This window comes from Thunnus thynnus, chromosome 11 (assembly GCF_963924715.1).
Source record: "Thunnus thynnus chromosome 11, fThuThy2.1, whole genome shotgun sequence".
NCBI classification, from domain to species: domain Eukaryota; kingdom Metazoa; phylum Chordata; class Actinopteri; order Scombriformes; family Scombridae; genus Thunnus; species Thunnus thynnus.
The window spans coordinates 4,228,094-4,243,298 of record NC_089527.1 but is presented as its reverse complement, the minus strand read 5'-3'; the positions used below and the strand labels follow the sequence as shown (position 1 = coordinate 4,243,298).

At 37.4% G+C, this 15,205-nt stretch overlaps 1 protein-coding gene across 1 annotated transcript in view; it reads left to right on the top strand.

The window, feature by feature from the left end:
* Positions 1-7,877: 7,877 nt before the first annotated feature.
* Positions 7,878-15,205, top strand: part of mlphb (melanophilin b) — a 43,504-nt gene continuing 36,176 nt past the window's right edge. Inside the window, exons 1-2 of the mRNA XM_067602898.1 lie at positions 7,878-7,927; positions 11,648-11,819. Of these exons, the coding sequence (XP_067458999.1) occupies positions 11,695-11,819 (125 nt within the window). The 5' untranslated portion in view covers positions 7,878-7,927; positions 11,648-11,694. The remainder of the gene's footprint in view (positions 7,928-11,647; positions 11,820-15,205) is intronic.

Here is a 15,205-nt window from a genome sequence, read left to right as displayed (position 1 = left end):
ACAACTGCCCTCCAGAACAACACATAAACAGTAAGTATTTTATTGCAGGGCGGCATCGTTTGTCAGTGCCTTCCAAAACTGTTACAAATAGCCACTGCATGAGAAAAATAAGCAACAGTTTTCTGAACTGACTCCACTATGGTTAATGTTTGGTTCGATTCAAGCTGGACTTACGCTTCTCCTGGCTGCACATAGGCGAACAAGGATGGGAGTTGCTTGGAGATGTTCGCTTAGCTCTTTCTTTTATACTTGAATGAAGTATGTTTACATCTGTTTTTGTCTCCTTTTTGGACCCAGCTCCCAACAGTAAGTGAGTCACTCAACTTGCTTGATGCGCAAGTCCACACGATGTGTTATTGAGATTTGGAAGGTGTGTGCGTTGGCTGCTCAGCGAACTTTTGCAAACCTACCCTTACACGTTTTTTTTTGTTGTTGTTTATTTAACAGGGACCATCCTCTCTGCATAGGTTCACAGAGACATTTATGTGTACTTTGAGCTTTAGGCACAAGAAAAACTTAGTTAGGGTTAAGAAATGATCATGGTCATGATTTACAGAAACCAACAATGACCGTCAGGTGGAAATGGGAATTGAACAGTAGCCTCCAGTGTCAGAGTCCGACATCTCATTGACCGATCCAACCACCTCGACCTCCTCCCTCTACAGACTTTAGAGGCTCTGTATCTGTCACACAACTTCCTCCCTTGTTCATGACAGAAAAGAGTCATAAATACTAAGTCCGCTAGAGGGCTTTGTCATTTAAATGTAAACATATAAAAGATAAAAATAATATGAAAAATCTAAGACAGACCTTCCTTTCTCAATATTCGTATCTCTTTCATACACAGAATGAAAAACACACAAACCTTTCACACGAAAAAGGAAAGAGAGGCACCGTTTTAGTTTTTCCTCTATTGTAGGAACATGTGACGCTGTAAAAGACCCATGTGTGTGCTGCAGCACTGAAGCTATTTCTATAATAAGTCTTTGTCACTTGGTCCAAACTGCTTTCACATAAGAAAAAAATGCATTTGACAGCCAGCATGGCCCAGCTGGATGTATGAAAGGAAACTTTCAGCATAAAACTACCAAAGATTTAAAATGGGGGATTCCCATAAAACCGTTGGCTCTATAATCTATAATCCACATAACAAAACATACAAAGAACCTTTGAATATCAAGTTTATATCTCTGTTTCAGTCAAACATTCTTCAAGTGCAGTTTAGGAATTCAAAACAGTCAGTGAAAGTCCTGAAGCTTGTTGGACTCCAGATTCCATATATTCAGCAACAGTAGACAACTGCTACGTACATGAAAAATATGTGTACAAGTGCATGATACTGTGAGCTTGGCAACTACAAAAAACTCCTTTTCTATTTTTGTTTTGTTTGAAAGATAATAATAGTTTGATAATACTTTTATTTATTCTTTTCTTTCTTATGTATTGTACATTTTTTATGTTTGTTTTCTTTCTTTTCTGCAGTCAGGGGTAAGGGGTGGGTGTGGGGGTGGGCCCTAGGATAGAGATGTTGATACATTTATTATGTATGCATTTAATTATGGAGTTCCTGTACTCACCAAACTTTAACGAAATTAAGACGACAAGTCAATGACCACAACACTGCCAATTAATGATGATGTCTCCACCTACCATGAAATGCTAGATCTTAGAAACACATATTTATCACAAAACCAAAAACTTTCCAGGCATTCAATATAAAAAAAAAGGACACAGGAATGGTGCTTTAACTGCAAAACAGAAAAATCTTGCGTGACGGTTTGGCTCTGTGTGCTGGTTTTTGGACTCAAGGGGGAATGTGACCATATCCTGCTGTTATGGCTTCATCATAGCTTTGTACTAAAAACAGGGCCCTCTTCCTGCTTCTCAATGATTACTGGACAGGAGGCAGAAAGCGCCAATGATAACCCAGGAAGAGCCAATCAGCAGGTCCATATCAAAGTGAACGCTCATACTAGAGGGTCCTAATCTCACAACGGGGGGAAAAAAATCAGGCGAGAGCAGGGGACGCCAAAACCACATGATAACTAGTCAAGAAAAAAAAGTGCTGATAAAATTTGTGGTTGGGTTAAATTCTTTTACCCATTTATTGAAATTGCTTGGTTCCTCTTGTGATCAGAGATTCAGTGTGTTTAAGGTCAGTGCAGTGTGTACACCAACAGGGGGAGATTTAAACCAGAGGGCCAAAGGTTTCCTGAACATATGGCCCTCTGTCAGTCTGCCAGGGTTTTTTTGTTGTTGTTGTTGTTCTTTTCTGCTGATATGTTGTTATAACAGTTGTTGTGTTGTTTTTGTACTTGCAACACATTTTAAGAAATCAGTTGAAAATTTACAACTACAATTGCATAACAGTTGGCTGTAGACTTTTTTCTTTTAATGCCAAGTCTGTTTAAAACTGATATTTGAGTTATATAATCAAAAATACAATAAAACATTTTGTCCACAACTCTCCTAGTAGCACTGTGGGTGGGTAATACTTAAACTATTACATACTACTCAGGTCAAATTTTATTCATTTTTATATTTGAGAGCAGTAAAAACCCCATAACACCTTTCTTTTAGCCTGGAATTTTAAATTTTAAGACTTTTCCTAAAGTGACCCAGAATATACAAAAATGGAAATGTTTAATTTTTTTTTATTTTTGTGTAGCTGATACATATTTTTATACACAGAGGTTCAAAATTCAAAAATCATCATTCAAAAATAGTCATGAAGACTTGTGGAGTTTGAAGGTTCATTCTTGACCTTGAAAATAGTAGTTTGACAGAAAAAAAACCCATCAACATCCACTACAAATATTTCTCCTGGAGCCTTCAGCTGCATCTTGTGACTGAGATGGATCCAAATGCATGATGAAGGAACAGAAGAAGAACTCTTTATTCACAATAACGCAGGCAAAGCAGAACAGAGCAGAACAGAACAGAGCAGAGCAATACAAAACAAAATTGAACAAAGGATCCAACCGGACTGAACTGAAAACCAGGACTTAAATACAAACAGAACTAATGAAACAACAAGGAACAGGTGGCAACACACAAGGGCAGGCTGGGAGCTGATTGGCTGGGGGAGACACTCAGAGCGGGGCAGGGCCAGCGAGACTGATGCAGGGCAGGTGTGTAGAGAGAAAAGCAGGCTGGGAACACAGGAGGAAATACTCAGATAATGGCGCTCTCAGTGATATATATGTTGCAAGGCTGTAAACACAGTCAGAGAAGTTAAACATAAGCATTCACATTATCCTGTTCTTCTCAAAACAAACAGATTAAAGCCAAATATAAAAAGCAAAATGATGCAGTTCTTCTGACATGGAACACAGACGCTGTAAATGAAAATTATTTAAATCTACAGAAACAAATGTTAACAAACTTGTTTTTTCATTGAGGATGAGTTAAAGAGAGTCCAGCCATTGAACAAACAATGGATAAGTCTCTGGATAAGAACATCTGCTAAATGCCCTGAAAGTAAATACAGAAGACATGAAATGAACTGCCTGCTGTATAAATTGCTGCAAATTGCTGCTGCTCTTTGATGTCTAACTAGGTGTGTCAAACTCTTCAGTCACATTTCACAACTTGTGAGAAAACAAACTTCAATATCAACTTCAAGGGCCTACTGCAACTCAGTCCAGTTCAACAAACAGGAGAAAAGTCCGAGGGCATCTGGTGGACTGGTGGAGGGACACAGAGCCAGACTGGGACAGAACCATGATAGTGACCATCATCAATGGATTGAGTTTGCTTGTCATAGAGAGTGAAAAAGAAGTATAAATGAATGAATAAATGCTACAATAATACATATAATACAACATATTTATAAATGTGTCATATTATATTGTCAGTTATTCATTTTCTGTTCATGCACATGTTCATAACGGTTGACAAATACTTTAATAAACACTTCAAAATGTCTTTATATCTGTTTACAATTACAGTAGACAAACCATTCATACAGTAGACAAATGTTAAGTGTGAGAGGTGTTGAACGAAGGGGTTAAAATAAAGTGTTACCATATAAGCGGTTCCTTTTTTTTTTATCAATTATTATTGTTTGCCATCTTATCTTTGATTATCTGTGTTTGAAGAGTGTTTGAGTGCACTACAGAGGTTGTGATAAAATGTTACATTGTTCTGTATCCTCATAGATTTGACTCTTAGAGTGGATGAAGCAAACAGGATGTGATGACAAACATGCAAAATATGAACAATAAGAGGTCAACAACAACTCTGAACGGGTTTTATTCCATCATCATCATTGAGCTTTATTTCAGTCTGCAGCACATAAAGAAAAATGTAAATGTTGTCAATCTGGAACACAAACCAAAATGCATATTTAATAAAAACAGTCAACAAATATTCTTCAATAATACCAAAAAGCTGAAGGCTGAAGCAAAAGCTTATTATGCTTATCCTTCTACATTCACTAAGACACCAAGAGCTTCATTGTAATCCCCATTTCATACTTGTATAGAGTAAAGCAGAGCAGCAGTAACAAAAATAAAATAATTATAAATCAATACATGACTGGAAAAATCAAACAAAAGGTAATACTATTTCACTGAACAATGTAATACCCAAAAACATCTTGTACTTATTCAATACAAACATTTTCTTAAACATAATGATTGTTTTACACATTTTTAATTCATCCTCAAGTTTGTTCCATAAATTCACTCCTTTAACAGAAATATATCTGTTTTCACATTACAACTCCCTTTAATAATATATCAACTCTCTTTTCAAACATGTTTTGCACATTTTTTTGGTAGTAACTCAGTGTGAGCTTCATACAATGTCTGATCAATTGTATAGGCTACAATATCACCAAATTTCAATATCTGTAATTTAAGAAACAGAGGATTTGAGGGTTCTTCATAAGTACATCAGTTGTTATTTCTTACGGCTCTCTTCTGTAGAATCACAATTTGATTAGTATGAGTTTTACATGCATTTCCCAAAACCTCAACTCAAAAGGTAATATATGGGACAATACCAGATTTTGATAGTTTGGATTTCACATCATTTATGTTTGGTTTCCAGCACAGCATGTGATCAATAATGACAAACATAAAATGTCATTTTATTTACTCTTTCAGTTTCAAAACTATCTATTTCTATGTGTTCCAAAAAGAAGTATCCACCTCTGAGAAATTTCACTTGTGGTCTTACAAAATGTAAGAAATTCAAGTACTAAATTGAATTTCAGGTCATTATTTCCTATTAAATTGCCAGTAAATATTTGGAGCACTGTTGTTTGTATATAATAGGATACTCACTGTCTCAGTGACTTAAATTGCTCTGGTGGGGATTCTAAACTCAGGCCAGTACAGAAAAAATGAAAGTCAAACATCAAACCGGTTGGTCGTGTGCTGTTCAGGATTTTGAGACACACCAGTTTGTTTGCACTGGGTGTTATCCAAGATAAAATGGGAGGGATTTAATGTTAACATACGGTACATGGGAAGTTCGCTGCAGGAATTGACTGTGCTGAAGCCAAACCTTTGTTGTAGGTTTTTTTGTTTTGTTTTGTTTTGTTTTGGATTTTCTTTTTTCTTTTTTTGGCTCCTCAGTTTCAAAGACTCAGAGGTTCCTGTTGTTTTGGGGGATTTCCACCCATCTGGGAGTTTACTTCATTACTAGTTTTCTTCTAGTTTCTTCTAGTTGCTAAAGCATTTTAAAATGTCTTCAAAAAATAGTAATATTTGCTGTTTGTTTGTTTTTGCATTTTCGTCTCTTCATTTGAGGTAAACAAAATGTGACTTGAATGTAATCACAAATATAAGACCATGTTTACATGAGAGGCATGAATTGGTGGTCAGTAGGTGTTTAATATGATTAATCAAGTCATACTGTACTGTATATATATATATATACATATATATATATATATATATATATATATATATATATATATATATATATATATATATATATATATATATATATATATATATATATGTCTTAAAACATGTCTGAAGGGAATTTTACATCCAAGTTTACTAGCTTGCAGTCTTCTTCCTCCCTGTCTTTGCTGATGCATTGTTGTGTTTCTTGGCGCGTTACAGTCTGTAGATCACTGAAATAGTGTGAAACCAGTGGCAGGGCTGTGTATCACATCACCTGTGTGCAGTGCACATACATGAGGGCGCACATGCACACCTGCAACAAACAAAAGAGAGGATGAAACTTAATGACTCTGGTGATCTCCCGACTTTTCCTCTAGCGCCACCAACAGGTAAAAAAAACTTATCCAGACTGATTGCCACAGACTTTGTATAGACATTCATGTTTCCCAGAAAATATACATCCTAATGATGTTGGTGATGCCCTGACTCTACTGCACTTCACATTTAACATGGTAAACATTACACCTGCTGAACATCAGCATGTTAGCACTGACATTGTGAGGATTTTAGCATGCTGACATTAGCATTGAAGCACTTCTGTGCCGAAGAACAGCCTCACAAACTTGTGACTTACACTGTCGACACAGCAAACATTTGCCTGAGTCAACAATTAAATAAAAAGTTTTTTAAAATACAGAAGGTTATTTCAGTAAGAAATATTCTGGCCTTAGTTTTATGTGTAGTAACTAAATAATTAAGCCACAAATATACAACAATAAGGACACCAGAATGACCTATCAGATGTCAAAATGTGTCCTACACACATATTACAAACATCAATACCAGTCCAGCTCAGCCTTTATTGTCCTGAACAGTATGTCCAGATTTTTCCACCAGAATTTAATGAATTTACAAGGATGTAAAGTGTAAGACAAAGTCTTAGTGACTAACCTCTTCCAAAGACTGTGTTTGTGTTTATTTATACTCCACAGGAAGATGACAGGGCTTGGTGGTTGAGCAAACAAGAAAATTGGATTGCTGGATGTGTCACATGGTTCAAATTGACCTCTTGGATAACACAAACTACTGAGAGAGGAAATGGGAACAAATCCTTATGCTTATGAGAGAGAATAAGATAAATAAATTAAAGGAGAATGATCTCAGTTTTGATTTTCATATTCAGTTGGTTTCTTTTGGTTTCTGAATCTCCGTTTCTGTCAAAATCGGTAAGGGAGTTTTTTTTATGATGGTCGTCTTTACTCCTTCCAACTCTGCTTTCACATCACATTAGAGTAACTGTAATGATCTTGACACATTAAAATACTTGAAGCTTTGTCTTCCAAGTTGTAAGTCCAAGTGTAAATATCTCCTCAGTGGAACCTGATTCCTCTCCAAGAAAGAAAGTTGGCCCACCCACTGTGCAAACAACAGTCTTACAACTACATTCTGCTACTCACTCTTAAAACCAACACTACATCAATTATTAACTGGCATAAGAGGTGGAAAAAGGTTTTGCATTCTTTTACTGCTGCTGTAACACGTGAGAAGACCTCACATTTTTGCCCCTAAAAAACATGAATGCGGCATATCTAATGAAAAGGTGTCACTTGTGAGTGAATTGCTCTGAGGTCATGCATCACCACCTCCTGTAACATACTGTAGGATCCATGACATGTGACTGGGGAGTTAAGCCCAACTGGCCTCGACATAACCTCATGATCACTGCACACTTGGATACTCTCCAAGCGATGAAATACCCAAAATTATTGCTTTCAAACCGCTTAATTTCCAATTTATCATTTATCATACATGCAAACTAATAGTAGTTACAATATCACTAATAACACTTGAATGAGGCCGGGGGTTGGAGGGGGGACACAGCACACAGCCTGATACTTTGAAGTAAAGTCAAGGAAGGCGGAGAGGAGGCTTGTCTCCCAGCCTTTTTCTTCCTCCTGGTTAACTAGACATGTGATTAGCATTGCTGTCTGCTACTTAGTTTGCCCTGCAGTCAGCCTGGAGTGCTTTCAGAGGAAATACTGCCTGGAGGCTACTCAGTCAACAAGGTAAGTTATATGCAACGCATCTGTCATTGATCTCCTCAGGATGTCAAGTGATGAAAATGAGATGTTAATGCCTACATATGTTTGTATCCCGACTGTGCTGTATTTTAATTCTGTTGATTCTTCTCATATGAGATTTGTGCTGCTTAAATGTCATTGGACCAACTACCAGTCTGACAGTGTTCCAACTTATTAGTTTTTAAAGCAAATACCACATACAGTACTTTATTTTTCTCTCTCTCTTAAATCTGCTCAAAGGTAGCCAAAGTTGCCACATCTAAACCTCATATAGGAGCATGTAATGTGGTTTGAATTGGAATAAAGTAAGAATTTTTTTTATTTATTTTAATTAATCAATTTTAATTTTAATTGTAATTATTCCAAGTTTTTGTGTCTCAGTGCCTGTTATCAAGCTGTACCTTCCTTTTGCAAACACAAGTAGCCCTTCCATTGTGCACCTGTTGAATTCTGTGTATCAACAGCAGATTTGATGCGGACAATAGACCACATGCTATAAAGTTAAGACTTTATTGGCTTAGGAACAAAGACTAAAACACCGTAAGGAGTATTATTTTAAAGTGCTTGTTTTCTCAATGGTCCCTTAATACAACAGAGCAAGATACCAATTTGCTAACACCCGCTAAACAAATACATGTACACTGCTTGGCTGTTCTAGTGTGTGAGTTTAACTGTGAGAAAGTTGTCCACAATATTTTATAGAGCTGGAAATTTTAGATGGAACTTCTTGTTTCTCTGTCAAACTTGCGTACTTGTTTTTAACATTAGTGCGCGCTTGCAGAAACAGAAATTAGATTAGGCTACCCGTTCATTGGAGTTTTTTTACTCGGCCTGTGAAAAACAAGACAATTAAGTAATGTTCCTGAACACTCTTTTACTCCTCCCCGATTTTGTGAGACTTGAGTGTTTATGTGCAAGTTAGTTGTATTGGTTGTCTGTGTGTGTGGAGGTGTGTGTGCGTATGTGCATCGCTGTGTCAGCTTGTACAGCGTTACCTCATCCTCTGAAACCAATGAATTACAAAATTGGACCATGTGAAAAATTTGGGTAGACTCCATTTAACAGAGACCTGATTATAATCCCTCAGCAATGTGAGGGTTGAACTGTGCCAAACTTTCCCAGATCACAGGACAGATGCATGTGGCAGAGAGGAAACATCTTCTCCTGACCAGTGTTCCCAGTCACTGACCCTTGATCTATACTATTATTCTGATCTGCTTTGTTTGGAGAGAACAGCAGCATGCAAGACTGACAGTCAGTGAAGGTACACCAAATAAGAAAAGACATTATCCTCAACAATAAACCGCTGCATTTGTTGATTGTTGAAATGTTGAATAGAAAGGAAATGTGTTTAGGCTTTTTATAAGTGACCACTTCATAGTTATACAAGGAGGTCAGGGTGGATGGTCAGGGTGAACTTTAAACCTGCATTAACTATTTTTTTGGCCACTTGGGGGCAGCAGAGACAAGTAGTGAACACAACACTGACATATCATCACCTTTTAGGTTGATATGTTGAACTTGTTAGCAAATACTTAATTATTTCCACATCCAGAAGTCCAATATTCACTCTCTTTTAGCTCTGTTTTTGCTCTCTACCAATTCCTGAGGGAAATATCTGGCTCTTTAGCTGCTAAATGCTCTACTATGTTCACCAGCTAGTCTACAGCTAACTGTGTCAGTTTGGCATTTGGTGCTGAGCAAGTAGTGTACAGTAGCTTTTTAGAGGTTTTTCTTTGAAAACAGCTGCCTGCTGTGGCCAAAAACAATGCTATGAGAGCACTGAGAGTGAACCAAAACAGTAAAGTTGCAGCCAGACAGCTAAACAGTGAGCTGAAACTCACTACAAGCTCCATAAAGCTGAGGGGTTGGTTCATCTCTACGAGTCACGCCTCTTACATTCATGTTTCATACATTGTTATTATAAAAAATATCGATTATAGCTGCTCTAATCAAATTTAGCTAAATTGTAACCAGAGGGGTGTGAGGTCAGAGGGCAGTTTTGGAACATTTAGAGTTGTTTTCAAGGACCCTATGAACAACAAAAGCACTGTTGCGATGTAATAAAACCTTGTTAATAACTGCAATAATCAGATTATTATGTGTAAAGGGGAAAACTAGTGAATAGTGAATAACACACATAAAATTATCACCCAACTCTGCAGTCCACCTCAGCTCTATGGAGCATTTTAGCATATTTCATCTTGTTTTACAGTACAAAACTTTACTATTTTTGTTCAGTCTGACTGCTGTCATCATCATAGTTTCCAGGAACAGTGGGCAGCTGTTTTAGCAAAAACACTCTAAAAATCCACTGTACACTACCTGCCCAGCACCAAACCGCAGACAGACACAGTTAGTGACTAGCTGATGAACATTTGATGAAGTAGAGCATTTAGCGGCTCAAGAGCCAGATATTTCCCTCAGGCGTTGGTGTGGACAAAAACAACACTAAAAAGAGAGCAAATGTTTGGCAGAAACACAACTTAAAATGAATGCAGAAGTTGCTCCATATCTGCTGGATATGTAAATATACAACTGTTTGCTTACAAGTTTGCCACAACAACTTTATGAGAAAATATGTCAATGCTTTTATATAGTGGAGTCACACTAGGAAGGGAGAGGAGGAATGACTAATGTGACTAAAAACTCTTTCAATGTGTCATGTGAGTACTGAAAAAATATACTGAAAAAATCCAAACCAGTTCTTAAATTTCACAGTGTTATTTTTTTTTACAACAAAATCAAAGTAGAGAGGAAATTAATTCAGTGGGAAGTAAATGTCAACTGGGACTTTTTTGACTGTTGATAAATTGTCTTTGTGTTCTGTTAAAAAGTTCAAAGTTCAGTGAAACTTTACATTTCAGAAAGTTGTGTATCAAATTCATTCCCCAGTGAGAAATCTATTTCCAGCCTTTCTAACGGCACGTGAGTTTGCATCAGGACCGTGACATGACTATCCCAGATCAACTGATGAACGCTCATGTTGTGAACTTCTGCGCCTAATGTTGCATAAAATTGTTGGCAGTGCAAAACTGATGAGTTATTTGGAAAAAGAATGCAAGTGACCTCATTTTAAGTGACCTATTTTCTACATTTTGTTGTTTTGCAGTTCATCCTTAAGTCACTCTACCCAAAAATCTGTTTTACTTTTTGTTCCTTCAGTTGGATGTTTGAGCTTCACTCTGCAGAATAATGGATGTGCAGAGTTTGACACTAGACGACTGCTTTCACATTCATCTGCTAACAGGAACATTTTTCTGTTCTCACCTTAAATCTCAGTTTAAGACGTGTACCTACGAGCATGATTTGTGACACCACAACTAGTTTGGAGCCAATTATGGTCCAGTATGCAACTAAGTGTGATGTGGAAACAGTGCACAAACACTGAGAATGGACATTCCAGTGAAGTAGGAGACATCTTGTGTCCAACAGTTAAACTTGATGAACAATATTTACATATTTATAGATTCTGGATTTTTTAATGAGGAAGAATTTCATTTTAAGAATTTCTCACCAGGTAATTTAAGTTTTTTTTTAATAGAAAAAACATATCAGACACAAATTAATTTTCAAAGCTGAGTATTTTTATAGGTCTTAAAACATGTCTGGGGGGATCTTTAAATATTAGTATTCATTTTAAATCCTTCCCCTGTTGCTTATACCTCTCTAAACACAATTGTATTTTATGTTTCCAAACTGTAGCCCTACGCCCGGCAGACTACCAGCTCACAGGCATCAAATTCAGAATAATGCCTGGCGCCACTACAGGCAAGAAGCTGGATCTTTCCAAGCTCACAGATGAGGAGGCCAAACATGTGTGGGAAGTCGTCCAGCGAGATTTTGACCTAAGGAAGAAAGAGGAAGACAGGCTTGGGTGAGTTAATAAGACTGCAATTTTCTGTTTGATTTCAATTTGATATGGATGAGCCTCTCAGCTATCTGACGGATAGCCACCTCTTTAATGCTCACTGTGGATTCCCTGTCCTTATTCTTTTTCTTGGGGGGGGGGACTTCAAACTCTAGTTTCTTGGGGGTTGGCATTTATAAAACGCAAGCAGTGATGAAACATATTTGCTTGAGGGGCACATGTTATGCACATTTCCAGGTCTATATGTTTATTCTTGGGCTCTACTGGAATATCTTTGCATGATTGACAGTTTATAAAACTCCTTATTTATCTTATACTGGCCCTGGCCCTTTATGCAGCGCCTCAGTTAAGCCTTTGTCTGGAACAGGCTGTTTTAACTCCTGTCTCTTTAAGGCCCCCATTCTGATGAGCCCTCTCTGTTCTGATTGGTTAGCTTCCCGAAGCTGCTCCTCTGCAGACGACAGTAGTAGGATTTAATTTCTTTTCTCGCTCTTTACTCACAATGGAAATTTGACAACTGCACATGTTCAAGCTTGAATCCGATCTGAAATTAGTGAGTGGACAACATGAACAACTCATGGAACAACCTTAGCAACAACCTTAGCAACAAAGACTACAAAGTAGACAGCTGTTTATGGGCATGCGCGAATGATCCGATGTCATCACGAGGTGGAAATAGAGGTACCTTTGCAAACAAAGTGAATAAAGAGCATGGATGTATTATAAGAGTTGGATACTGGACTGAAAATGGCGTCTATTTAGACCAGGTGAGCAATTTAGTCCAGTTGCTCACCTGGTACATACACCAAAACATTTTCTAGCTTCCAGGTTTACTTCGAGGGGTATGTGGCCCACTGAACTCTGCAAGTCCCTGCTCAGCCCATAGACTTTCAAATCACTTTTCTCGGCTCAAGGAAGGTTTTACAAATATAAAACCTCCATGGATCAAAAATTCACAATAGAAAGAGTCACAGCTGACCTTGTTTGCAGTTGGAGGTGTCCTGTCAACTATTTTGCAGACATGTCTTTTATAAAAGTGGTCTATGGGAAAATGCTTTTTGGGCCGCAAGGGAATTTTTCGCTGCAACTCGCTGCAAGTGGCCACCGGGAAAAATTGAAAGCAAGGCTGAGAAGCGTGACTGTATCCAGTGCTTATAATGAATCAGTGGTTCAGAGCAGACAGAAGCCCTGGCTTTTGACTTTGACTATGTTTAACATAGACATCTGACCTTATAAATGACAGAAATTCACAAAAAACATGTTATGTCCCCTTAAGAATTATCTATAAATAGATGAATGTTTTGTCTATTATGCATTTACAATTTAAATTCTTACCCTAACCCCATTATAGTACATCAAATCAGACAAATAATTGTACTCTATTAAATTCCACTTCATAGTGTTATGTAAACCATACATTTATATCATATATTTCAGCTGTCGCATGTATATAATGCAGCATTTCTCACTGTAATCTGGTTTAATATATTGTGGGAAGTGGGCTTCTTAGTTTAAATGTTAAATCTCTACCAGTTGTGGTAATTCTGCTCCTTTAATCGCCCTTTCTCTGAATTCAGGATTATAAATCTAAGATTATCGTAAGATTATACTCTTTTCTGTAGAGTCAGAAATTGTATGCAATTGCATGTTATTTTGTTTCACCTCGGTTTTCACAGAATGATTATAAAGAGGTACCTTTTTCTGAGTTAATATACTAAATGGCAAAATTTCCTGGAAACGGCATAGAAAAAAGGTTGTTCTAAAAAGATCTTTAATACATTTATAACAAATTGAATGTTCCATCTAGCAGTACACTTGATTACTTAGGTGTTCTTTTCAGCAGCGTAAACAAAGTTGTGGAATTTTTAGCCATGCTAGCAGCGTGGCTCTGGTGTTGGCAATGTCAGTCGGCCCACCGCTTTGATCAAGACTGAAATATCTCAACTATTGACTGGATGGATTGCCATGAAATCCTATAAAGACTTGTTTCTAGAAGATGAATTCTTCTCTGTTAATAAGATTTGAGGACTTATAGTGGGTTTGATGTCTGCCGTGTGGGTAGTGATTGACAGCTGTGATTGACAGCGGGACTCGCACTGAGTCGACTATTGTTGCAATATTTTGGTAAATTTAAGGTTTGATTACAATAATACCTGTCCTGTTAGCACAATTTAGCTGAAGTAGCTAACAATAAACTAGCATTCGTGGGGGGGGGGGGGGCGTGTTTCGAGAGCGTGAAAGGTAATACCTTATTTGGAAGGTCCTGGCTCCAAATGGAAAATATGGCACCGACCATAAGCTGCAGCTCTGGGCTTCAAACTGGCTCCAATTTAAACCAATGGGTGAAGTCACACCTCACTACATCCATCCTTATATATAGTCTATGGTGCAGAACAATATCTAATATCTGATTTCTAATATCAATATCTAATGTTTGCTCAAATTTGCTATCATTAGCTATCATAAGTTAATGGTCATGACAGACCAAAGCTGTAACTGCAGAAACCCTGAATCTACAGCAGCTGTGTGCTTTGTTGCTTATGAATTCAACCTTTCATTTGTAAGAATAAGTTTCTTCTTTCAAAAGTTAGTTTTGCTCATACATACTTCAGTAGGCCAGACACAAAATGTCCACTTGAATGGAATTACAGTCCAGTATTTGTTTCACATGGCTGATCACTGCACTTTACGCCATCATATTATCACATCAGCCTAAACACAACAAGACTTTCACCTTTCACGGTGAGCCAGTAATCACATCCTGTCATCAAAGCCTGCGGTGCCAGATAATTGGTTATCTGCTGGGTTTTATATTGAAAGAAGATGTCTGATCAGCCAATTTGTTTGATTTAAATTTAGTAGCACTAAGCAGAAATTACATACTGTACTCTATTCCTGAAGGCTAGACTAACTTGCTGCACGTCATCAACAGATGATTCAGTCAATTGCTCCTAACTCACTGAGCTACTGCTCACATGTCTTTTTGGCAATACTGACAGATGAATGATTTAGATAGGCTGAGGGAGGAAGAAAGTTTTAGATGGGATTTCCCCTTGTCCTTGGCTGTAGATGACACAGTTGAAGCATTAGTAGTCCCTTTAGAATAGTTAGGATAGTCCACAAAATATAGAAAATATTCAGTGGAAAGTTGTTGAAGTAAGATTTACACCTACAATGTGCACATCCATGTATTAATAAAGGACTTTTAACTCACTATCAGTGCTTCGGATGCTTTTTAGACTGCCCTTCAACATCATGAACTTCCATTAAAAGTAAGCTGGACAGTCATTGCTTTTTTTATTCTTATTTGACTACTTGATTACTTTTTCTTGATTCAGTGGAACACTGTTGAAGCAAGATTTACACCTGCGATATGTATCTCTTATCTGTCA